Consider the following 27155-nt stretch of genomic DNA (forward strand, 5'->3'; position numbering starts at 1 on the left):
CAATGCAGGCTTCTAGGATAAAATCTGAAGCTCAAAGGTCTTGGGTTTCTTGCCAACTAGGATATCTGACTCCATTGGTACACTTCCTTTTCACACTAAATTTTAAGTCCAATTCCCACTCTTTATGAACATATCTATTGGGAATTTAATCAATTTTGACTGGTGACATGTCTGATGAATGGGGAGACCATTGGTACCTGTCCCATTCTAAGGAGGAATGTGTTAAAATGCTAAAGAGATGAGTAGCCAGTCCGGCATCACCCAACATCTAGACCTACAAATTTGAGAGGAGCAAGAAGAAATCTCCTGATGTCTTGGCACATCTGCAGATGAAAATACACTGTCTTCCTTTCAGGGATGTTCATCTACAGATACCCACTAAAAAGAAAAAAAAATCAGTAACGTTGCAGTTCACACAATACTGACCCATTTTAAGGAATGTTCACCACAGAACATATTTGTACTATTATTTTATGAAGATACAGTTGGGAAATGGTGTATAAATTTAATGGGATAACTAGGACTAGTCACTATCAAAGCATCAGTGTGCAGTGAGATTCATGCAAAACTACTCTACTGGATATGATTTCATCTTTCTTTGAAGGCACTAAAATCTTCTACATAGTTCCAGTGTAACTGGTGTGAGCGTTGATCATCATTGTGGAGCAGGGCCAGTTAAAAACCAATTCCTAGTTGATAGCTTGTTTGCTATTACCTGGACACAGGAAGTCATAAACTGCCATGTGTAAATAGGCACAAGATAATGTTGTTTCAGAATTATGTGGGAAACTCTTTCCCCGTGGTAACTGATATGAAAATGATCTTCTTCACTGGGAACAGGTCTCATCTCACCCCCCACTGAAGAATCAGTGCTTACCTCACGACCCGGTGGCAACTTCTAAATCTGGGTTAACCCAGGTGGTCACAGGACTAGCACTTAGTCCATGGGGTCTCATGGACAGAGAAATAGTTTTGGAATTGGTATCTTTGACAAAGAACTTTCACTAGTTACATGGAATGGAATAAAAATAAAATGTGTAATATATTACTATAAAACAGCTGTAGATGCAATTCTGTAATTATCCATCATTCTACCAAATTAGCTTCCTAAATTTAAGGCTCGAGCCACATAAGAATAAAATAAGTTGGCATTAGATGTCACATGTGTGTACAACTGGAATTCTATGCAGGATACAAAAACATATTTAGATTATGGCTAAGTATTTCAGAAGGTACAGGTAGGAATATGTCCTTTGTTTCCGACTATTCATGTATACTATTTAAAATGTTTGGAGTGCCTGAGTGACTTCATTGGTTAACCATCTGCTTTTGGCTCAGATCTTGATACCAGGTCTTGGGATCGAGCCCCTTATTGCTGAGCAGGGAGTCTGCTTCTCCCTCTTCCTCTGCCCTTCTTCCCAGCTCATTTTTCCTTTCTCAAATAAATAAATAAAATCTTTTAAAAAAATAAGATATTGGGATGCCTGGATGGCTCAATGGTTGAGCGTCTGCCTTTGGCTCAGGGCATGATTCCAGTCCCAGGATCAAGTCCCACATCAGGCTCCCTACATGGAGCCTGCTTCTCCCTCTGCCTGTGTCTCTGCCTCTCCCTGTGTGTCTCTCATGAATAAATTTTAAAAATCTTTACAAAAAATAAAATATTTATCAGACCCACTGTGTTATACGCATTAAGGTCACCCCCCTCTCCACTCTGGGTATCTATGCTGAGAGCCTTTCCTGGTCTCTTTATCCCACTTCTGCTTTCATAAAACTGCCATGTCCACCTTGTAGCTAAATCCAATGTCATTTCCTTTAGCACATTTGGAATTTTCTAGCAGTCGACACTTTGCCCACATTCTGTGTCTTGTTACCTTCCTTCCAAATGTCAGGCACCATACTGGGTTTTTTGCACACATCATCTCATTTACTCTCTGTGAAGGTCTGCATTACACCAAACCAACATTATCACCAACCAAACTCATCTCTTCTCAACCTGTACTTTTATTCTTATTAGTTGTTTTTATTACAATTGACATGCAATATCTTATTAGTTTTAGGTGTACAACGTGGTTGGAGATTCATATCCATTGTGAAATGCTCATTACAAGAAGTCTAGTTAATGTCTGTCACCATACAAAGTGAATGCAATTGTTATTGACTATATTCTCCATGCTTATTATTATTAATAAGTCATCCCTGTGACTTCTTTATAAGTGGAGATTTGCATTTCTTGACTCTCGCCTACCTCCAAACCACTTCCCCTCTGGCAATCACCAATCCATCCTCTGTATCTATGAGTCTAAGTTTTGTTTGGTTTGACTGTTTTGTTTTTTTAGATTCCACATATAAGCAAAATCATCTTGAGATTTGTCTCCCACTGCCTTATTTCACTGAGCATAACACACTCTAGGTCCACCCATGTTGTTGTAAATAGCAAGATTTCATTCTTTTTTCATGGCTGAGTAATATTCCATATATATTGTTTCCATGTCTTGGCTATTGTAAATAATGCTACAGTGAACACAGGGGTGCATATATCTTTTCAAATTAGTATTTTCATTTTCTTCAGATACCCAGTCAGAGAGCTGAGGATCACATGATAATTCCTTTTAAATTTTTTAAAAACTTTATGAAGAGCCTCCATGCTGTCCTCCACAGTGGCTGCACCAATTTACACTCCCACCAATAGTATACAAGGGTTCCCTTTCCTCCATGTCCTCACCAACACTAGTTATTTCTTGTCTTTTGATAACAGCCACTCTGACTGGTGTGGGGTGATATCTCATTGTGGTTTCAACTTTTTTTTGAGTACTACTACTTTAGATTTAGATTAGAAGCTTTTGTCTCTTCTTCATTATAATTTTTATCAGTAGGAAATCATGGTGATACCCCTTGAAGCTCTGTGGGAGTGTTCCCTCACCACTTCTTTCTTTCCTCCTTTGTTTCTCTTCTAGTCCACGTTTACCAGCGCATGTCTCATGACCGTGACAGGGACCCAGCTTCCTTCCCACTCCTAGCCTGGGTTAACCTTCTTCTGCCTTTGGTATCTATGTTCCAATTCTCAGAACACTCCGGTACTTTGACTAAGTTTTCAAAACACTCTTCCTACTGTATTTCTCACTATTCCTTCATCTACTTAGTTACCAATATTACTGTTATATAAGAAGCAAGCTGGATGTAGAAACATTTTGAGGTTCAGAATGGTTATTAAATAATTCTGGCACTTGGGGCACCTGGGTGGCCAGTGGGTTAAGCATCTGCCTCAGCTCAGGTTATGATCCTAGGGTCCTGGGATCGAACCCCACAATGGGCTCCCTGCTCAGTGGGGAGTCTGCTTACTCTCCTTCTAACCCCCCAACCCCGCAGCTTGTGCTCTTGTGTTCTTTCTCTCTCTCAAATAAATAAAATCTTTAAAAAAGTAATTCTGAAAAAAAAAAAGTAATTCTGGCACCTAAATTTTGTTATGACAGATGATATGCCAGGGTGCTGTGCTAAGAGCTTTTCAAGAAATTGCTGGGACCCTTACATACCCAAAGAAGATACAATTCTCCCCACCTGAGAGATGAGCTGAGGTCAGCCATAGTTTGCCCATCACCCCACGACCAGAGAACGGCTCAAGTGGGCCTAGGAGCAGGACTGGTGCCTTATAATTCGTATCACAAGTCCCTATTCTATAGCCACCCAGCTGTGCTCGTCACTTTGGCTTATGCTGCTCTCCTAAATGCCACTACCCTGTGTTTCTAAGATCCAGTGGCCCCACAAAACCTTTCCTACTATTAAAGTGAAATACAAAATGGAGGCCAGGCTTGAAAACTCCCTGAGCAGACAGGAACATTCATTTATTTATTCATTCATTTATTGAGAGTGAGCATGCATGCACATATGTGGGCACTCACATGTGAGAGCTCAGAGGAGGGGCAGAGCTCAAAACAGGCTCCACGCCCAGTGCTGAGCCTCATACAGGGCTCGATCTCATGACCCTGAGATCATGACCTGAGCCGAAACCAAGAGTCTGAACGAAGGCTTAACCGACTGAGCCACATAGGTGTCATCTGAACACTTAAACCATATACACCAAACTAACGCTTGCTTATTTCAAGAATGTGGGTGAAACTTAGGTTATTTCCTGTAAATGCCTCTAATAATCACAAAAGAAACTTAAGTCTTAACTTGCTTAATTGGTATGAGATAACCACTTTTAACCAATCCCTGCCGTTGGTGACCATTGTCAAGGCTAAAACTCTCCCTCCTCTTCACTTTCTAGCCATTCTGCACTTCATATTGGTTCTGGGTTTCAAGGTTCCCAGTTTGTGAACTGCTATTATATACACAATAAGCTCTTACTAAACATGATTTTACTTATCTGGTTTCAATTTTCCCTATTTCTGGATTTTTGACACCACCTACCCCAATGCCAGATACCTCTTCCTCCTTTGAGTTCATGATCATTTTCCATCTGCAAGACACCACAGGGTATTGGAATTTCATGACCTCATGTTGCTAATTAGTGTATTGTTTATTCTCCACATAGAAAACAGGTGAGTTCCTTGAGAACCTGCACCATATGTCACTTACACAGCACTAGGAATCAACTTGTCCTTCAGGGAAATGCCTAAAATTGTTTTTGTTTAAAGATTTATTTTAGAGATATAGAGAGTGCATGTGAGAGGGGGAAGGGGCAGAGGGAAAGAATCCTCATGCAGACTCTCCCCTAAGCATGGAGCCCCACAAGGGGCCAAGATCATGACCTGAGCTGAAACCAAGAGTCAGACACTTAACCGATTGAGCCACCCAGGTGCCCCTAAAATTGGTTTTAATGGTAGCAGCTAACAGGCATGAAAGCGTTTCCTACTAAGCACCAGATGCTGGCTCCTTGCTTTGCATTCATCATCTCCTTCAGCCCCTGGAAACACCCTCCTGTAATCCTTGAGCTGTAACACCTGCAGACAGCCCTTAGGTTCACCTGTTCCCCAAGAACCAGTTCCTTTTAGAACCAGATCAGAGGGGAGCTCCTGTGACCCCTTCACACACCTTTACCTCTTCACATGGACTGGGGCCCCATGGGTGATCTGGAGGGGGCTGGAGGGGGGTTTGAGGATGTGAGGCATGGTGCAAAAAACTGGTAGGGAGAGTCCAAAACTTAAGTGTGCAAATGATGTCAAGCTACCTTGAATTTTTCACCACACTCAGCTCATCTATTAACCTATAAGGGTAATGATTCACTGTTATATTTAGTTATTTATAGCTTTGTCATTATACTGATTTTTAGCTACTGCTTATAATAAATTTTTTTAAAACAAGTCTATGCTTTCAGGTGATTTTGGTAGCTTACATTGATTTTTTTTTTCTTTTTTGTAAAAAGAGTGTGTAACTCACGCTGCAAACTCTTCATTCTTTCTCTACTCCCCGGTATAGCATCTTTCTTTCTCCTTAGCTCACAGGCAGCTGTCACGGGGATGAGATTCACATGCACCTCTTTTCTGCAAGTCTGATGCTCCACGTGGGATTCACCGACATGGATTCTCACACATTATGTATGCAGGGAAGTAAGCGCCCATGATTTTACCATTTTATGACCTGGGTACAAAGCTATTCACACTTGACCTGATACTCTGCCTAATGTGTATAAAATGCCTCTTTTCTTTCTGCCTTAGATAAGCCATGAAGACTTGAGATTCACACATCAGCCAGAAACAACTTCAAATGCAGGGTGATTTCTTTTCCTTTTTTTTTTTTTTTAGATTTTATTTATTTGAAAGAGACAATGAGCAATGGGGAGGAGAGGAGAGGGAGGGGCAGAAGGAGTAGGTAGGGAGGAGCAGAGCAGGAGAGAGAAGCAGGCTCCTCGCTGAGCAGCAGGGCCACGCAGGGGAAGGCTCCATCCCAGGACCCCAGGAACATGACCTGAGTTCAAGGCAGACACTTAACTGACTGAACCATCCAGGCGCCCCCATTTGGTTCTTCTCGTAAAGCCCCTCCACAATGATCTGAAATACATTCTTGATGGCAACAGCCAGGTTTCTGCAGACTGATGTATGAGGCCTGTCCTCCAGCCACTGCCCCTTCCTCGGAGCACATCACTAACACTGACACGTGAAGTCTGCGCCTGGCATGGCCCTGGGCTCTGCTGCTCTCTGCCCCAAGACAGGGTGCCTGAGGCAGCCTGATTTCTTTCTCAGCTCCCAAAACTCAGGGGGAGCATCCCAGAGAAAATAAGACCATGATTGAAAAAAAAAAAAAAAGTCTACTATTTTATTTTGTCACAGAATTCCGCTAGTTCGTGTGCCCTAAATGATGCAGTGACCTTTAAAATCTGGCTTGGTCACTGCCAAATGGGTGGCAAGACGCTTAGTCCCAATGTTAAGGTCATATTGTCCTAAACTTCGACCATCACGTGGTGTAGCAAGTTGGTAACAAGGGCAGAGGAAGGCTTTCATTATACAAGTTAGCCTATCAAAAAAGGGCACTCCTGTCACATTAATGCAGCAATTTATTTTTTTTTAAAGATTTTATTTATTTGAGAGAGAGTGTGTGAGCGAGAGTGAGAAGGAGAACATGAGCAGGGGCAGATAGAGAGGGAGAAGCAGACTCCCCACAGAGCAGGGAGCCCAACATGGGGCTCGATCCCAGGACCTGGAGATCATGACCTGAATCCAAGGCAGATATTTAATCAACAGAGCCACCCAGGCATCCCTAATGCAGCAATTTAAAGCAATAACATTTATACAGAGCAAGAATAAAGTAATGCAGGAGTTTCAGGTAAATTATGCTAATGTTTCTGAGCACCTACAGACTCATTAGTAAGTTAAATATCTCACTGCCAATGGGCTCTGGGTGTCTAGCCACTGCTTAGAAAGAATTGCTGACTTATATGCATGCATGCATATATACGCATATATATATAATATATATGTATATATATTATACATATATATATAAAATGGTCACAACTTATATACTAATGGACAAAGATGAAAAAAAACCCTCAAGACTCAATTTGTCCAACTAAAAATAAATGTCTGATTTACTTACAGAAGACTCTGGTAGTCAGATAAATGACAGCAAAGCTATACACTCATGAACTTACTACCTCATCTTGAAAAAGAAGATATTTAGCCTAAGAGAATTTTTCAGACAATGGAAGTTATATTTAAAAAGCAAGCCTCTTAATGGGGCACCTGGCTGGCTTAGTCAGTGGAGTATGTGACTGACCTCAGGGCTGTGAGTTCAAGCCCCACATCAGGTGTAGCATTTACCTAAACTCATTTAGGGGGACCTGGATGGCTCAGTAGGTTAAAAATCTGCCTTTGGCTCAGGTCATGATCCCAGGGTCCCAGGATTGAGCCCAGCATTGGGTTCCCTGCTCAATGGGGAGTCTGCTTCTCCCTCTCCTTTTGCTCCTCCATCCCCTTGCTCATCCGTACTCTGTCAAATAAATAAAATCTTTAAAATAACCCTGAATTTTAATCATTTTGTATGGAAATGCATCCCCACTTACTCTATTTCCTTAGAGTATATTAAAGTGTAGTTTAACATTGTTATGAAAATCACAACATTGAAATAACTTAAAAAAAAAAAAAAAAAAAAAAAAAAAAAAAAAAAAAAAAACGCTGTCCTGGGGGCTGTTTGCTCCCACTGGGAGGGCTATAGAAGGCAGTTCTTTTCTTCTGAGTCTGCCTTTCATGTCAGGCTTTCAACAGCCCTGGCAACTCCTCTCAGTGCACCTACTAGCAGTTAGCAAATGGTTCTCAAAGCAGGTGGCAGAGGGCACTAGGATCCACAAACCACACACAGGCGGCTGGCAAAGTTTTACCAATGTGGAAAATCCATTTTCTCAATCCAGTATTCATACTTTCACAATTGTGCTGGCCTGAGTGTGTCCTGTTGTTTTGCTTATGTAACCTGAAATTCATACACAGGAGTACTCTCCTTGAAAGACATGGGTTTCTGCTGCTTCTCTATCCTGAGGGTATTTCCTGGGATTCTTAAGAACTCAATCTAGAACACTCCTGCCAAAGAGATCACTGAGCTTATATTTGACTCCAAATCCTCTTTGCTAGTATTCACTCCCACCTTCACCTTCACCCATGCTCCCTCCCCTTCAACCAGAAAGTTCCAAGGTCACCTCCCTGCTGCCCACTGCTCGCTGCCTGCTGCTCCTTGTGCCCCAGCAGGTCCACTGTCTGTTCTCTGATTGACAGCAGGCTCCTCCTTCAGGACCACAGGTGGGCATCTGCTCATTGGCCAAGGACCAAAAGCAAGCACAGGAAGATACTCTGCCTTACAATATGCATCCAACAGAGCACAGGAGGCAACACTTGCTCCCAATTTTGCACCTCCCCCTTCACATTCAAAACAACAAAAGCAATTTGAAGGGCACTAAGTTAGTGCCTTCTCTGCAGAATCATAAAATTATGCTTTGAAAATCAACTATTTCTGTGACTCAATAACATCATGATTCAGAATTTTCCCTTTCTGCTATTTCTCCTTCTCTGTATTTTGCACTCCCCTCTTAGTCAAGAATGGTGGCACGTCAGTTCTCTTTTCCTGCAAGGAATATAAAGACACTGTCTCTGTGTAAAAGCCACCATTCCTGTGGCTTGTATCCTGCAACACCCCTGTACCATCTGTGAATTTTCCAAACCCAGTCGTGTCCTTGATGCATGGCCCTATTGGCTGAGGAGTCTCTATTCCACTCCTTAACCAACCACCAACCCCCAGCCTAAGAGCAGCCTCCACCATGGAGACACAGCACGGGATATAGAAGAAATGTGCTTACAGGGCAGCATCACCCAGATCTAGAGGAATCGAACACTGGAAGGCGGGGAGGGGAGTGTCTACTGATGGCATCACAGGAGCTCTGGAGTGGCATGGAGGCTCCAGAATGGAACCTTCTTATGGTTTTGTTATTCTGAGGCCAGATGAGATCTCCTACAATAAGGAAGGGCCCTGCTTATGGAAGGTCAGCAGGCAGCAGGAAAGATCTAGTAATGGTGTGTGCCCAGGGTGGCACGTCATGGAGATGTTTCTGAGCAAGCCCCCTAAGGCGAGGACACTCTGCTTAGTTGGCTCATCAGCTCATCAGGGCATGGATTCCCATCAACAACTCAAGCAGCGCCTCCCAGGCAGCTACCTAGGGGAGAGGAGACTCGGTTAGCAGGTCACTGAGGATCAGCTATCACACAGGGTCTTTTTCATTTTCTCTTCTAAAGCTCTTAATAGTATCCTGTGTATACCAGTTAAATGTTGCCTTAGTGGCTCCTATAAAGGAGTATATATATATTACCTACATGGAGGAAAGCTTGTCTTGATATATTAAAGCATAGGATTGCAACCAGCTATGATTTTTATTGATTTCATCTTGTAAATTTAAAAGCTCTCTGATTAATTTAACAGAATCTGTTCATTTGGGGCTTCTCTATTCGTGTTCTGGGCTTTAGTACCAGGTGACTACAAATCACAGCGCACTTTCAAAACAAAATAACTTCTTTTACAAATCATATTAGTCATTAGCTGTTCTCTTCCAGAGAAATACTTACAAATATTTTAGACACTTGATATCATACTATTACAAGGGGTAGAAACATTTATTGTAGCAGAATACTATAGTAACTCACTCCTAAATGTATTGTTTCTCTTATTTTATTGTAGCAACTCTCGATTCTTTAGTACAAAGAGAAATCAAAAGGAAAAAACATCTACAATCTTGGGTTAAGAAGTATGCTGGGATCTGGTGACTAAACCATATGTACAAGATATAAACATATTTATACTTGTATGTACACAGTTAATGGTTGCCTATTCATTATAAATAGTAGGTTTAAGTTAGATTCTACAAAAATAATGATTTGGGATGGGCACATGCAAACCGGTACACATAAACTTATTTATAAAACACATCTCTATGCTTCTCTCTTTTTTTTGTTCTTAAATATAAATGTTACTATTTAGCCATCAGCTAAAATGATTTAAATCCCAAAGTCCCCAATCAAAAGTATAAAATCTGCTTCTATCCACAGCAGCACACTTCTTCAAGTATTCTTTACCTCTTTGTAAAGTCTAGGTAATTTTGTCACATATGAATTATAGGTACAATTATAGGTACATATCCTATTTCCTCAGGAGACAGTCCTCCAGAGTAAAAGCTTCCTTTGTTTCATGACTTTGTTGTGTGTGTGTGTGTGTGTGTGTGTGTGTGTTTGTAAATATTTCAAACAGTAGATATCTGTTAAAAGATCATCTTGGCTTCTACAATGCTCATTCAAATAAACAAGACAAAGGCTTTTTCTCCTGGCCCTGACCCTGGTGCTCTGGGGACAATGCCACAAAGCCATCAGTTGCCCGCCGAGCCATCAGGGTGGGCAGAAGACTGCAGGCTCACGAAAGGCTCGTTCTGCTTCCGATCCTCCTTGGGGCCCCCTGCCTGGTCTGCGATGGATGAGAAGGACAACTGGTCGTGTTCTATGATGTGTACTCGGTCTTCATCCTTGTCCTTCTTCACATAGAACATTTTTCTGAATTTTTTCAGCTCGTGGAGTTCACAGAAGGTTTCTAGAACTACCAACATGGCAATGAGGCCAAGTAGCAGGTAACCTGAGTGAGAGAAAAGCATGTCAGTGGGATCAAGTCATGGATGACTCAAGCAGCGACACAAGAGTGTGCCACTTTTTGAATTTCTAGGGATGTTCTGAGGTCCGTGGCTCCAAGAGGGATTACCCAGAGAAAAATGAAGAATGACTTAACTTTCTACAAACTTTGATTATTCAGAATCAGGGAGTAATTTCTGAGAAAACAATAAGCTGGGGCTGACATGGCATCATTAAAGAGAATGCCATCCTGCACTCACCTGCCCCAAAGGGAGACCTGCAGGGAGAGGGCTCTTCACCTCTGCTTCATCATCAATGGCTCCCAAAATCCCAGTGACACGTCCCTAGAGTTTTTGATTGAAGGCTCAGCACAGAGCTTGCCACCTTATTCAGGACTCGATACTTTTGTCAGTATTTCCACCAGGGAGTAAGAAGGACAGCAGTAGGAATTATAGTTTAGATGAAAACCCCTCTAAGAATCAATGCCAACATGGATCAGGCCTTTGTGTAGGGATTCGCCCTTGACCAGGATCTAACTGCACACTGAGCGTCCATGATGGGACAGTCATTTTGGGGGCATGTGGACCACTCACTGATTAACTCTATCAGCTTCTTACACCAAAATAAAAGATAACCTGTTGATTCAGGTTACACGCTTATTCCCTGAATTTGGTGATGGGACAGTGGTGATTTTAAGGCAGTTCCAACACATTTAAAATCAGTTCCTGGGAAATAAAAATTCATCATGGAAGGGAACAGGGAAGTGAAAATGAAAATTAAAAATAACAAAATCCCAATTTCATGGCCCAGTGGTAAGATGTTTGCAGAGGATTTTCAGGAAATAAATGAACCAGCTAGAAGGAGTAGCATAATAGGAACGAGGGGGCTGATTATCTCAAGAATGCAGAGAAACACCATTCTAGCATCTGTAGAATTTGGCTATTATGTTTTGATGTTAACATGGTATACCGTAGAAAGAGCGATGACAGGGGTGCCTGGGTGCCTCAGTTGGTCAAGCAACCAACTCTTGATTTCAGCTCAGGTCATGATCTCAGGGTGGTGAGATCCAGCTCCATGTCAGCTCTGTGCTCAGTGGGGAGTCTACTTGGGATTCTTTCTCTCCCTCTCCCTCTCCCTCTGCCCCTCCCTGCTGTGTGCATGTCTGTGTGCACTCTCTCGCTCTAAAATCAATCAATCCATAAAAAAAAAAAAAGAAATAGCAATGACATTGTTGGACTAGTTGACAATTCCCCTTCTTTTCCTTCATCCAGTGTTTAGTCAAGCCCTTGAGTGCTGACAAAAATACCCATGGGGTTTCAGGCAAAAGCTGTGGGATTTTATCCTATGCACAACTTAATATATCTTTGAAATATTTGCTCCGCTCAGCATGTATGGTACATGGCCACCTAAGAAAACCTGGTTCATATGTAACAAGTGCTAAGATCATCTTCAAGGCTTTAGCATTATTGAAAAAATTGAGGGAGTTCAACAGTTGGGCAGAATTTGAGAAGACAGTGAACACAAGAGGGAAGTAGAGCTAGCAAATACAATCACAGAAACATTCAACTTCTCTAAGTTCTAAAAAAACTAAATTAAAAAGAGGAGGTAATAGTTTACCTAACAGATGAAAAAAAATTAAGATAATGTTTATTGGAGCTACCAAATTTGCAACAGAATGCCCCTAATTCTACTGGCCCACGCTACCCCATGAAGGTTGAAACCATTATGCTCAGATCATTTAAGCTTGTAATGCCATTTGGAAAGCACCAGGTCAGTATGTTCTGTGCGTCACAAGAAAGGTATATTCACTTTGGCCAGCAATCCTACTTCTTGGAAAGATATCCAAGTAGAAAAAGTATAAACATATACAAAGATTTACTATAGTGTTGTTTATAACGCTCCCAGCTTGGAAGCAATCTAAACAGTCAGTAGAGGCGTTGTTCGATTACAATATAGCCACTGCTGAAATATTATGTGGACATTAAAAATAATTATGGTAACTGAAGGAAATATGAACTCTTGCTTGTAACTCTTTGGTCAACATTTATGGAATGTGTATGGTTGTGAGGCACTGTTCAAAGCATTGGGGTTTACAACTGAAGTCTCTGACCTCGGTAAGCCCCAGGTTTAATGAAAATGTTGACATATACACAATTCAACTAATCATGTTATCAGGTTAAAACTACAAGAAGGGCTAGGACACGCATCTGACTGCCTGAGTATCTACTATGATCTGCGAGGAGACGTGACATGAGCCGAGTTTTGAATAATTCTTGAGATGACAGAAATGAATACTGTATACTTATTATGATACAAAAGAAAGGGCACACCAAAACTAAGAGTCTCTTGAAAACAGATTTCTAAGTTCCCCACATCTTTTTGAATTTTAAAAACATGTTAAAAATTATAAACCACTGGCCATCTGAATCTGAATGCCTAACTTCACATACAAAACTCTGAAAATGGTTCACATATATTCTAACTTCTTTGAAAAAGAACCAGATGAACCAATGAGATCAGCAACTCTTTTAAGATTTTCCTGGCATATTAAAGAACATAATCGATAGCAACAGGCTAAATTCTAGCCCTAGTTTTCTGGAACTTAAAATATTTAATAAAAACAGCAACTTTTTAAAAATTAAAAGTTAGTGATTCAGTAATATTCTATGTGGTACATTTTTACACTGTAATTTATAATGCTTCCTATGTTATTAGTAAGAAATTGATCAGTTATGTTATTCGTTATTAGTAAGAAATTGATCAGCAGTTTTAAGGTGCCTGAAAAAATAAGATTTTTGCATTAAGGAGCTTGAAAATCTATCAGTGAAAAGGTGATCAGGGCTTTAATGAATGACTATTCATTGGTAGGTAAGGTGGGGTGTGAACAGTAAAGCAGGCCAAGGGGGTGGGGTCTGGATACTCACATGTGATCCCAATCTTATAGAGCTCTCTGAATTTTTGATTGTAGCCTTCTCCAGGAACGTAATCCCCTAGGCCAATGGTGCTCAGGGAAATAAAACAAAAATAAAATGACTCGAGGAAGTTCCAGTCATCCTCCAGGATGGAGAACACAGCGGCTGGGATGAAGAAGAAGCAGGACACAGTGACAAACCCAAGGAGAACGGCATGGACGATGGCCACCATCTGTTTGGAGAAGCCCCAGCGCACGTGGAAGTAGAGGACAGGCCTGCGGGTGACGTGGATGGTGACACGCTGGACCACTGCTGTCAGGAATAGGAGGGTGAATGGAATCCCGATGACCGAGTAGATGATGCAGAAGGCCTTACCTCCATCTGACAAGGGCACGGTGTGGCCATAACCTGCATGGAGGAGGTGAAGAGTAAGAGGAGGGCAGTCATACCTCGGGTCTGATACTTTAAAGGCTCGATCAGAATATTTACTGCAAGTACCTGGGTGGCTCAGCCGGTTAAACATCTGCCTTCAGCTCAGATCGTGATCTCAGGGTCCTGGGATGGAGCTCCACTTTGGGCTCCGTGCTCAGGGGGGAGTCTGCTTCTCCCTCTCCCGCCCCTCCCCACTGGTTTGTGCATGCGCACGCTCTCTCTCTGTCTCAAATAAATAATTTTTAAAGAGTATTTACTGCAATAATTCAACAGAGGATGTCATTGCCCTTGATGAAATCTAATTAGCTCTTCCCACCACACCCAGGCCTGGTTTTGAATTCACTGTCAGGCTGAAATAGAAGCTCTGGGTGCCAAGGGGCTGGCACCCATTGTCTGAGGCCAGCAGGGCAAACCCATCAGAGGGCACCTACTTCCCTAGGCTGATGTACCCCACCCTCATTCCCCCCACCCTGGGGATCCTCGTTAGTACCCAGACATCAGTCTACACTTGAGTCCAAAACAAACTACTCATAGCATGTTCTAAGAGGGATGGCTGAACTGTGGGCACGCGAAGGAGACTCCAGGAAGATACAGACATGGCAAAAGAACATGAAGGTTAAGGCATACCAAGTCTCAGGAGTGAGCATTTCTTTTAAAAATATTGTGCTTGGCTACCTGGCTAAATGGCATATTGAGAAACTATAACTCTTCCCCCCTTATTATTTCCAAAGGCTCTAAGATGCCGCACATTAAAAAAAAGACATTAGGGCCATGGTCAAAACATGTTTATCGACTTTCCATGAGGTTCGAGTCCTTCCCCAATTAAGCCATTCAACAGACTATCCAACAAATGCTGGTAAGAAGGAAGCCAGCCGGCAGAGGCTCCACATACTGTTTTTAAAACTTCACGTCCACGTACTGTTTTTAAAATTTCAGGAGGACTTGACTTCATCCTCCGTTTGAACAAGTCAGTTCAGGAAAAAGCCAACAAAATGCTTTTTTTTTTTTTTTTTGGTGAAACTAGATCCTGAAGAAGCCTCACATATGTGATGATGATTTCAAAACCCGATTTCTCCTACATATCTTCCTGAAAAATAAACAACTCTGACAATCCTTCTGCTCCAGACCCCCAGACTCTCAGCTTGATGGCAGTTACTGGGGTAGGGCCCAGGGCCAGGTGGTCAATGAAAGCTTCCTTGTGATCCCCACGCACAGCATCAATACGACAGTCAGGTGGCGATCAGCCAGCCCAGGGGCACTCGGGTCATGAACGAGGTATGGGGAGTCCCAGAAATTTACAGAAATTGTTTGCAGCATGTACATCCACACGTGCAAGATTCCGGAATCTTGGATTCTCAAAAGAGTTACGAACAGTTGTTCTGAGCATCAAGTGCCTAAATCCATGGGGCCCTCGCACACCCCTGCTGCTCTTGGTGTGCCATGTTGGGCTCTGGGCACGGCTAAGGGGGAAGTGGGCAAGTCAGAGCATCTGGAGAACAGGAATGATGGGGATGGTGAATGATGTTCCCGCCACAGAAGGAAGCAAGAGAGAGTCCACTGTTGCTGGTGAAGCCTGAGTAAAGCAGCCACCTCACAGGAGATCGGGGCCAATCCCAGCCAGAGGAGAAGCGAGGCCTCAGGAGAGATGTTCTTGTGGCCAGAGATCTCTGGAAAGGACATTTCACTTAACCATAAAAAAGCCACTGGGAAATGACCACAGTTTTGGTTCTGTGCCTGTGTGAAAGTCTGAGGAGACCACAGAGCTCAGGCGGAGGTGCCAAGGGTGACTTCCACCATGGCAGGAATTTTGGAGAGAAGATGTAGGATGGGAGGAATCAGATGGACTCCGCAAAAGCCTGTAAGTCTATCCCTTTATTATGGTTTTTGGTAGTATTTTTATAAATTATCTTTTCTAAAAGTAGAACACACCAATTTCCTGCGGCCCACCTCTTCTGTACCATCTGTTCCAATAAATCACACGATTTCAGTTCTAGTAGGAAAAAAAGTAAATAACCATCTAATTTTAAAATATTTTAGGATTAACTTCTACTATCAAATGACAACAGCTCTTTCCATTAGAATGTAAACTGACTTTCCATTGACTAAAATGTTATCTCTGAGCAATGAAAATAATCATTACAAGACTCTAAACCTCCCCCTGCAGTAATGCATTTTTATGCCAGTAATATGTTCCCACTAAGAGATTTAAAATCACCAACGTGTAGATTATTCACTGAAAGCCTGTTTCTTCTCCTGATGTTACATAAATAATTTCTGCTAATGTAAAGTGTTAAATTTACATTCCTTTGGTATTGACCGTACTTTCGGTGCAGGCCTTATTGGGAATACTACCCTCTATGCAGAGTGCACAGCAATTCTTTTGCAGATAGCCCTTAATGCATCAGATGGAAACTTTCAGTGATATTGAATTTTAATGAAGTGGTGAATAATTTACTCAAGTTCAGTCAACTGAACCCCTAGATAAATCACCAAGAAAAGCTCATATTTTAAAATCTTATATTAAAATCCATTACAAAACATGAAGAATGTAGCAAAATAGTAATAAGCCTTACATATTTGGTGTTCTTTCATTTCTTACATATTTGGTGTTCATTCATTTTTCTAAGGCTATTCATACAATTTTGGGACATTGTAAGAGCATAGGTATAATAGGGGTGGGGGGTTGTACTAAGGATAGTGTCCTCGGAAATAAGAAATACTGCTTCCCAGTTGGCTCTGACAGCAACAGTCCCGACGCTGTGCTAGCTAACATCTAGTCTGGGGCTATGCCATGGTGGATCTGGGCCTTCTTGTTTTTCTGGTATTTAAGCCCTCTTGAAGTCCAAGACAGGGAACCTTTGTGGGCTCCTCTTCAGATCATTAGAGCAAGTCACCCACAGGCAACTTCCTCCCATGTATCAGATGTTTTTGAGAGAGGGGTAGCCTACTGCTTATTGTGTCCTCTTACTGTGACTTTGCACATATAATAAATATTGTCATTTATTTACATTATTTAGTATGATAGAGTACAGCATATACACTTTGAATTAAGTTAGCTTGATGCCTGCTTAAAAACCATCTATAAAAGAATCTCAATCTCTGAAATCAACACCAGTAGAGATACTGAAATAAATTACAGTGTTTCCTCTCCTATAAAACAGACTTTTGGGCAGCCTGGGTGGCTCAGCGGTTTAGCACCACCTTCGGCCCAGGGCATGATCCTGGAGACCCGGGATCAAGGCCCACGTCAGGCTCCCTGCATGGAGCCTGCTTCTCCCTCTGCCTGTGTCTCTGCCTCTCTCTCTCTTTGTGTGTGTCTTTCATGAATAAATAAATAAAATCTTTAAAAATAAAATAAAATAAAACAGACCTTAATCTGCAATCCTGAGCTTTCGCTTATTTGTTATCTCTTTCCCATTAGGCCATGAGCCCCTGATGGGAAAATCATGTCCTCTGCTATGAAGGGCTCCCATCCATGGTGCTATCCAATCCACAGAGAGCAAGAATGCTGGGGTTGTGACTTCAAATCTGGGAGGGCCAGAAATTCACTGATTGGCAATGAATAGGCTTCCGGTCACATTGACTTTGCTACTTGAATCTTATCATTTGCTTGGAATAAATTTTTTTCACAGCTTCAGTGTGTGATCAGCTTCTATAGACACCCTGCAACAAGTCTTCATAGCTCCTTGTTTTACAGCAATACTTTTCAAAGACTCACACATGGGATAAACTCTGTTCATCCCCTCCATCCGGATCAACTAGAGGATGGGGAACGTACAGCTTCTCTTATTTTGCTTATTATAGAAGTTATTTACAATGGAGCAAAGACTCAAGGGGAGTCTAAAGAGGCTGAATAGAAATATTGGCAAAAACTGAAAGTGGCCATTCTGACAGATGGCCCATATTAACACCCTGCATTTAAAAACTAGGAGATCCCAGCAAATGGCCTGGATGTCATACATGGGAGCACCTTGCACTTTTTGCAATGAGAGTTTCACCCCAAAACAGCAGTACTGTAAAAGAACAATCAGAAGTGTTAACTTTGGCAAGGAGCGCCTGCCACACATCCATCACTCTGGTTCTGGAAAGGATGAAGGTGAGCTCAAAACAACCAAAAAAGAAGCCTCCTCTTGCTCATGGTGCATCTTCCCTAGCACTGTTTTCCTATTTAGTTTTAAGATTTTTTGAATAACCACTTTTTAGCTCTAGATTTCAGATTATGATTCTTTTTTATTTTTTCATATTTTTAGAACTCTTTTTCCATCTTTTTAAGTTGTTTTTAAAGATTTACTTATTTATTTTAGAAAGAGAAAGAGACAACATGAACAGGAGGAGAAGAGAGAGGGAGAGAGGGAGGGAGGGAGGGAGGGAGGGAGGGAGAGAGAGAGAGACCCAAGCAGACTCCAGGCTGAGTGTGGAGCCTGATGCAGGGCTCGATCTCACCACCCTAGGATCACAAGCTGAACCAAACCAAGAGTCAGATGCTTAATTGACTTGCTACCCAGGCTCACCCTCCGTCTTTTTTAAAAGACATATATCCCTGCAATGTCTTCTCTCACACTAGCCTCTAGTGATTCTTGTAAGCCAAGATCACCTGTGAAGCCCTGCTTCATAAAACTGAAATTAGGAGAGAAGGGAGTGTGCTGAATAACTTTTTCAAACTACCCTCCCTTCTGCCGTTCCTGATGAGCAGGCAAGCAAGCACCAGGGTGACAGCCTGGCTTTCCGATCTGCCTTGTCCTCCTGTGCAAGCCTAACTCTGTCAAGGTACTAACAGGGCCAATCATGTCTTTCAGTGATAATCTGGTAACACGCACAGGAAGATACTATAGGTTACAGTAGTACAGCACAGGGAATAGTTGGTCAAGGGCATTTTTTCCCTACGGAAAAAGATAGCTAATCATCTCTACCTTCCCAAACTCCAGCTTTTTCCATTGTACCATCTTTTGAGCACTATTATTTAAGGTCTTTATTAGGTTACTGGAGGCAGGAAAAGGTTGCACATGACCCACTACCCGATATGAGGTTATAACCAAATTATGTCATATTTTTAGTACAGCTTTCCCAGAATTCTGAGCAGTCACATTTCTTGTGGTTTCCACAGGAAGGAACAGGCAAAGCCGGGAACACAAACTGGGTTGAAAAATTTCAGTGGATTTTGGGCACAGCAGTTGTCCCTCGTCATCTAGCATCTGGCCTTGGGGGTCACCAGGGCAGCAGCAGGGCAGAGGCTGAGAGTCCGAGAAAGCAGTGCTTGGGGGTGTGGGCTCCGGATTGGCTGGGTTGTATATGAAAGGTGTGCTCACAGGTAAGCCCTTCATTATCTAGGACTGGCTAACCCTGGGAAGGGTGGTTCCTTCAGCATCAGCAAGGCTGCAAGAGGTCAAAGCATCAAAATAAAAAAGACGTGATACAGGAGAGCAAAGCAGGAGCCCAGTCTGGACAGGCATATAACCACACCAGGAAGAATCCAGTGACCTGGGTACAGGCACAGGGAGACGTGCCGGACAGCATTTCAAAAAAAGTCACAGAATGTGGTCCCTTCTATACTCTGGACTCCTAGAACCTTTACATTCTCCCCACACTTGTTACTTGTTAACTCTGGTCTTTCCTGCAGACCTGGGAAGAGTGTTCCCGAGAGAAAAGGAAGGTGCTTGGTGTGCAATGCCCCAGGCAGTGTGCCAGGTGTGCATAAGCACCATCTCCTTTCTTCTTCATACCAACCCTCTGAGATAAGCATGCCAGTCCCTCTTTTACAGAAAAGGAGACGATGTAATTAGTTTACCAAAGTTCTAACAGCAAGCATGTGAAGGAGGCAGATCTGAACCATGTGTTTCCCAATCTTTTCAATCTGGCCCTAGGGCTGTGGTGAGGAGAAATGAGGGAAAAATAGAAAGGGAGCTGTGGGCAATTACCCAATTCCATGGGAAATAACTGGAGAAATCCTGGATATTTCCAAAGAAAGGAATCCTCTGAGACAGATGAGATCCAGCACAATGACCGCAGGGCTTGGCTACCCCACGCCTGGGCTTGCAGAAACTCCCCAGTGGCCCCAGGCCAGAGCCAGGCTACCAGGGCAGAGCACTCACTCTTCCCCATCCTCATCCTCCACTGGACTTGAGAATTCTAGTTTTCTGATTCACTATTGCCTTTGCCTTGGGGTTCCTTCGAAGATTTCTTTCCACTTTTGATCTCACCTAAGTGAAATCCTCTCTAATCTACCTGACCCCAATTCCAGGAGAACAGGAGTCGGGGCTTATACATCCTCACAGTGAATGCAACCCACATAATCTCTGACAGGCATGATCACCTGTTGCAGAGAAGGCACTGCCATGGATGTGCCCCGGCATTCCCATTACCAGCTACTGCTTGACATGCATGCCCTTGACGGCACGGCATCCCCTCTGCACCCCTAGTAGACGGCTCAGCATACCTGCTCATGCCCATGCTCCCACCTGCCTGCCTGTCACACACAGACCCATCATCCTTCCACTGCTGGAACACTTGAAGGAAGAGTGGGCACCTGGGTGGCTCAGTGGTTAAGTGTCTGCCTCTGGCTCGGGTCATGATCCCGGGGTCCTGGGATTGAGTCCTACATCGGGCTCCCTGAATGGAGCCTGCTTCTCCCTCTGCCTGTGTCTCTGCCTCTCTCTCTGTGTCTCATGAATAAATAAATAAAATCTTTAAAAAAAATGGTTAAAACTGACTCAAAGTCTGAGCACTGCAGAAAATGGCACAGCTGAAGACTCACATATTCCTGTGTTTTTTATTCATTTTTATTTTCTCCTCACTCATTCCTGACCATTTCTTAGGAATTTTGGCAGCAGGACAACAAAGTGAGGCTAAAGAAAAGAACAGAACAATGGGTCTAGTTTTTCCTAAGGCCTCAATTTTTAGATGAGGCTTCCTGATCTATTAACTAAAGCAAATATTTCCTCTACCTGCCACTTCCCTCAGGTTTGCCTTTGGGTTTGACATAATGATCCTGCAGCCATGACTACCATGAGGTTTAAAAGTTACTATATTGGAAAGGCTTCCCAGTGATGCACTTTTAGAACAGGGTTTTAAAATTCATGCTGTAGGCATTTCTCCCTCAGCATGGATGCTGTGCAGACAACTCAGGATTTCAATTTCTTTTCCCTTGGGAACAGTTGGGCACCTTGCCCAGTGGAAGATGGACTCAAAAGGTAATAGAAAAGATGCTGCATGACAAGGAGAGAGAAGATACACCATTTACTTGATGCTAAGTTTCTACTTCCTACCCCTGCACATAATCAATATGGATCTTGCCTGGCCCAAAGCTTAACTCCAGACTAGAAGAAGCCAAAGTGGTCCCAAACTCTCACATGGTGTAAAGGGAGGGGTACCTAGACACCTGCCGAATCAAACCACATTTCCACTACTCCCATTATAGAGTCTCAAAACAGTGATGTCCCAAGGGTTCTAGAAGCTCTGGGTGGAATGGGAAAATCTCTACACCTTTAAAGGGAGAGGTTCCTGAAATAGAATTTATTTATTCATGAGGGACACACAGAGAGAGGCAGACACATAGGCAAAGGGAGAAGCAGGCTCCATGCAGGGAACCTGATGCAGGACTCAATCCCAGGACCCTGGGATCAAGACCTGAGTTGAAGGCAGACATTCAACCACTGAGCCACCCAGGCGTCCCAGGTTCCTGAAATAAAGTAAACATTTTCCTTTTCCTTTCCATCAGACTGTAAAGCCTTTAAGGCTCTTGAACTCTGAGAACATGGAGAGGAAGATGCAAACAAAAAAAGCCCTTTGCAATACTATGCTTGTAAGCTAAGTGGGGCTTAGAGGAACAGGCTGAGGAATCGGATTTCTAAAACTGAATCCTGGCTCTGCTTCTTACTAGCTGTGAGGCCCTCAGAAGCTTTATGACTTCATTTCCTCATTTGTCAAATATGAGTAATACATCCTACCCTCATGGAGGGGTTATGAGGATTACATAAAATTATCCACATAAAGCAATTAGCACAGGTGCCTGCATGTACAAAGTCCAACGAAGGTAAACTCCTCTTTTGATGCTGAAAATAAATAACTAATGGAATCATCTCGACAATATGTATGCTTTTTCAGACGGGGCCATAATGTTCCTAGGCACACTAGTTAGAAGTTGTCTGTACTCTCATCTCTGTTCTCTGTACACATTTGAATTCTCCTAACAGGGACACCTGGGTGGCTCAGTGGTTGAGCATCAGTCTGCCTTTGGCTCAGGGTGTGATCCCAGAGTCCTGGGATCGAGTCCCATATTGGGCTCCCTGCATAGAGCCTGCTTCTCCCTCTGTCTATGTCTCTGCCTCTCTGTGTCTCTCATAAATAAGTAAATAAAATCTTTTAAAAAAAATTCTCCTAACATCCTTCAAAACCTCTTCTTCCACACTGATGCTTGAAGCAGTCCCTGATAATGACTGAAGACCTACCACCGCCACTCAGGAAACAATCTGGCATAGGAACTTTGTGGCTGCTCTGCAATTTGGGAGGCTAGTAATGACTCCCCCCCCCCCCCCATAGAAACATCCAAAGACTCCACCTCAGGTTCTCATTCCCTCCATTGTAAACTGACCCAATATGGTGGCCATTCACCACAGTCACTTTTTCATGAGGAGATACCAGTAGATTCCAATGACCAAAGGTAGTGGAAACTTCAGGTCCCTTCTACAAAACTCCTCTACCAGGTGTGCCACATTACAACAAAAAGAGGCACGAAATAGTTGTAAACTCAGGGCACTTTGAACTCTCTTAGGTCCTTGAACAAGTGGTTTGCCAGAGTCACTTTTCTTGAACAACACTATTCTTGAAGCTAGATTCAACTACCTTCTGATCAAATCAGGTGACAAAATCCACAGGTCCTTCCTTGAGTGGCAGAGCACAGAACAGGACAGAGTCCTATGCCTTAAATACCATTATGAGGGATCCCTGTTGGCTGGGTGCACAAAGATTTTATACCCACTTCATGTAAGAGTAGATGAACAACATCTCTAGTCAATCTACATAACTTCACCACCAATCTTACCCATGAAAAACACCCCTAGTATTCTTTATGCTAATTAATGGACTCCCCGGTCTAGCTATTTAGGTACTTGCTGAGACAGACTTGGGAACGGAGATGTCTAATTACTTTCAAATGATAACTTTTGCTCCACTATTCCTAATTAGGAACTTCACCTGCTACCCCCTGTCCCTGCAGTGCAGATTCATCAACAAGAGTGCTAATTGTATTCTCTAGGTGCTAAAAAACACTTTCTTCATTCTAAGTGTCTGACAAGTGACAGACCTTTCCTACTAGGGGATCTTGCTGCTCTGGGTAATGGCCCAACCCTTACCCCAAGGGGTAAGGATCTCCTTCAGAAACAACCATGAGTGGGGTCTTTGTGCTTGGAGGCCTGTAGTTGGTGTGTTAAATAAATAATATACAGATTAGGGATGCCTGGGTGGCTCAGCGGTTGAGTATCTGCCTTTGGCTCAGGGCGTGATCCCGGTTCCGGGATCGAGTCCCGAATCAGGCTCCCTGCATGGAGCCTGCTTCTCCATGTCTCTGCCTCTCTCTGGGTGTCTCTCATGAATAAATAAATAAAATCTTTAAAAAAAAAAAAGAATATACAGATTATGATTTGCTGACTGAGGTGGCACAAGCCACCCATTCAGGGTCAGCAGGTGGCTCCCCCAGCATCCAAGCTCCTACTTGGGAAAGTGAAAAACCACAGGGTGGTTTTGATTGAAAGGAGCAGTTTTCATACATTTACAGAAAAGTCACAGATTTATTACTTATAGATCCCAGAAACAGACAGGGGGACTAAGCCAGAGGAAGGACAGTCCTTCATCCTAGCTCTTGAGGGAGCAAGTGATAGAGAGCAGGGTAGCAAACACCTGTTACTTATAAAGTGGTTGGGGAAGAGGTCCCTAACTTTTCATTTTGTTCATGGGCTTGACTCAAACTGGTTACTTTATCTTTTTATTTATGTGTTTATGTATTTATTTGGGGAGCGAGGGGTGGGGCAGAGGGAGAGAGACTCTCAAGCAGGCTCCATGCCCAGCATAGAGACTGATGCGGGGCTTGATCTCACAACTCTGACATCATGACCTGAGTTGAAATCAAGAGCCACCCAGGTGTTCCTCTAAGTGGTTACTTTAAAAGGTGCCCCAGGAAAAGCAAAGTGGGAACATGGGGTAGGAGTTCTCAGCTCAGGTTCTTACTTAAATGTCCAGACTCTGGGTACAAGCAGGGTGGTCCTACTATCAAATGCCCGGGCAGCAACTCAAAATCCCCATTTTCTCTTCACAGATTTCCACAGGTAGAGGCTCACCTTTCTGCCTTGGCCCCAGAGTAAGGAATGTGGGGGGCAGGGCCGCCTGTACCCACCAAGGACACGGACCCTTGTTACTGTAAGCCGCTGAGACCTGGGGGCCATGTCACCCCAGCACCACCTTGCAGAAATTTCCCAATACACCAGGAAAAAATAAAAAGAAGGAGGGGGAGGTATGTGGGACGGATGATACAGGATGGCAAAACTGGGTGTGGACAGCTGGCCTGTGGGTATGTGGAGTACTCATTATATAGTTCTCTAATTTTGTATATATTTCGTAATCACCTATAATAAAAAAAAAGTTGAGGCTTTGAAATGTGGACGTAAGAGCAATTTTTCATCTAGACAACCTCTGAGGAAGTTCAGGACTTTCTTTACTCCTTAAAATCCTAATTCTTACTTACAGACAGTACTAGAAATAGAAAGAAGGTAAACCAGAGCTCAGAGGTGTGGCACTTAGGTCTGGCACAGCCAAATCTGATTTCTTAATTTAATGCCATTCAAACCCATAACAATCCTATAATCTCCTTAGCTAGAGGAGCTGAAACCTCAGGTTGTTCTTTAACGGCACACACTCCTGAGCCATGGGCCTTGTACTGTACCCACAAGCACTGGAGACAGTCTCGGGTTTCCTCACAGCTTTTCCAGGGGTTTAAAGCAAATGAGCCACCTGCTCCTGTATGTGGGACAGAATTCCTAGAGGAGCCCAGGTCCACCTGCCAGGCTGGAGGGGTGCAGCCCAGGAAGCACCTCCTGGGCTTAGCAACCTGCCATCGATATGCAGTGCTCCAGAAAATGCTATTTCCTAAAGGCTGTAGGAACTGCAATCAGCAACAACACAGCTCCCCACACATATGCTGAGCTGGACTTTCATCATCCTATGAAGCTACCACGGTGCACAAGGATTCCTTGAGAGCATGGTGCCAGAGCGAAATGGAGAACCGATAACCAACACCGAAAAGGCAAAGGGGCCCTCCCCATTTGGCATCGGGGCACTTGTGTTTATCGGCCCTGAATGGGATCACTGGGGGGGGGGGGCGAAGTAGGGAGGATGGGGGGTGCTGTGCAGGGCAGAAACTCTCCCATCCACCTGGACACGGACACCCTCCTCCCAAGGGGCCTCACGACGCTCACCTGGCCCTCCACCAAGCAGCTTTGTCTGCTATAGGGTCGTTTTAGCCCTAAATTTCAACCAATGTTGAAACTGCACCCAGGCAAGGGCTTTGACAAGACCATTTATGTTTGCCAGTGAAGCAGCTGGGATCCTGACTAATTCTGTGACCAAATTTTCCCACTGCTATTTCCCTCACACACCAACCACCCTATGCATACACCAGCCTTGTGTCTACTCTTCATAAAGTCCGAGTCCTAACCCTAGAGCCTTTGCACGTGCTGTTCCCTTGGTCTTCCAGGGCTGGTACCTCCTCTTCATTCTGGTCTCAGACTCAGCATCACTAAGTCAAGAGAAGGCTCCCAGGTCACCCTCTCTAAAGTAACTCCATTCCTCGGTCACTGAAACCCATTATCCTGTTGCAGTTTCCCGTGGCACCAAACATCATCTTACTCGGGTATGTGCTGACTGCCTCCCCAACCACGATGGAGACCAGGGTCTTGTTCGTCTCGTTTACTGCTGTATGCCTAAGTGCCTGGAAGAGCTGCTTTGCCAGTAAGGTGCACTTCCTACATATTTGTTGACTGTGAATCAGGAGGGTACCTGCTTGAGGAGCACAATAGAGCCCCCTGAGATGGGTGACAGTTTTATCGTAAAGAAAAGTAAAATGCAACAGCTCTTTTAGTCCTGTGGCATCACACGTGATTTTGCCTTGTACTTTCCCTGCACACTCTAAATATTCTACACTGAGCATAATTGGTGGTGGTGGGGGGGAGGTGTCAGGTGATTTTAAACAATGCCCTGTCTGGAGATGATGCTAGAAGCAGTGCCCATATATAGACTCAGCCACCTCATACCCATGCAAAGGGGGTGCAGGGGTGAGGTGACTTTAGCTACTCCTGCCCACCCGCCAGATCTGAGGCCCAGTGGGCAGCCCACACCCATTTAAGAAATCCACGTCTCCATTTACCCCTCAAATGGCATCACTGTCTGAGGAGAAGACAAGGAAAGCAAAGCAGAACAAGGGAGGAAAGTACAGTGTTTAAAGGGAACTTACTCTGGGAAAAGTGCGGTACTAAAAATAGGAGCTCAGCAGAGGAAATGGTGCCCGATGGAAGGAAAAGTAAACTGACTTCATATAGACACGAATTCCAGGGATGCCAGTGGTTGAGCGTTTGCTCGGGTCATGATCCTGGGGTCCTGTGATCGAGGCCCACGTTGGGCTCCCCACAGGGAGTCTGCTTCTCCCTCTGCCTATGTCTCTGCCTCTGTGTCTCTCATGAATAAATTTTTTAAAAATCTTTAAAAAATAAAAAGACACGAATTCCAATGAGTGTGCAGAGTGGTCCATTCTCTCACCCAGAACTCTAGTCCAAGCCATTTAATTTCAACTAATACTTACACGTACCCCTGCCCCCCCTCCAAAGTCCCTAATCCATACATATTCCGAGTCTGCACCTCTCTCCTCAAACCCAGCCCTCCATTCCCACCCACCTAGCCATGGACCACAGCTACCTTTAAGCCAGCATACAGACAGACTGGCTCTCCCCGCCCCCAACTGCATTCTCCAGGTTAGAGAGCAACTCCACTGTCCACCCACCAGCCTTGGAGCAATCCCCAGCTCTCACAGCCTCACCCCTAGCATTCGATTGGACACCAAGGGCCACTGATTTTGGAAAAAAACATCCCTAATTTATTCTGTGATGTCTTAGATGAGGCCGTGATCATCAGTCCCCTGTACGTAGAACCTCTGCTTGCTTTTCTCCTACTCTGCCCCTCCCCCACA

The 27155-nt window shown here is 43.6% G+C and overlaps 1 protein-coding gene across 1 annotated transcript in view; it reads right to left on the bottom strand.

The window, feature by feature from the left end:
- Positions 1-9328: 9328 nt before the first annotated feature.
- KCNK1 (potassium two pore domain channel subfamily K member 1) overlaps positions 9329-27155 on the bottom strand; it is a 43080-nt gene continuing 25253 nt past the window's right edge. Inside the window, exons 2-3 of the mRNA XM_038533885.1 lie at positions 13511-13906; positions 9329-10593 (exon numbers count right to left, since the gene is read on the bottom strand). Of these exons, the coding sequence (XP_038389813.1) occupies positions 10334-10593; positions 13511-13906 (656 nt within the window). The 3' untranslated portion in view covers positions 9329-10333. The remainder of the gene's footprint in view (positions 10594-13510; positions 13907-27155) is intronic.

Source organism: Canis lupus, chromosome 4, assembly GCF_011100685.1.
Source record: "Canis lupus familiaris isolate Mischka breed German Shepherd chromosome 4, alternate assembly UU_Cfam_GSD_1.0, whole genome shotgun sequence".
Lineage (NCBI taxonomy): Eukaryota > Metazoa > Chordata > Mammalia > Carnivora > Canidae > Canis > Canis lupus.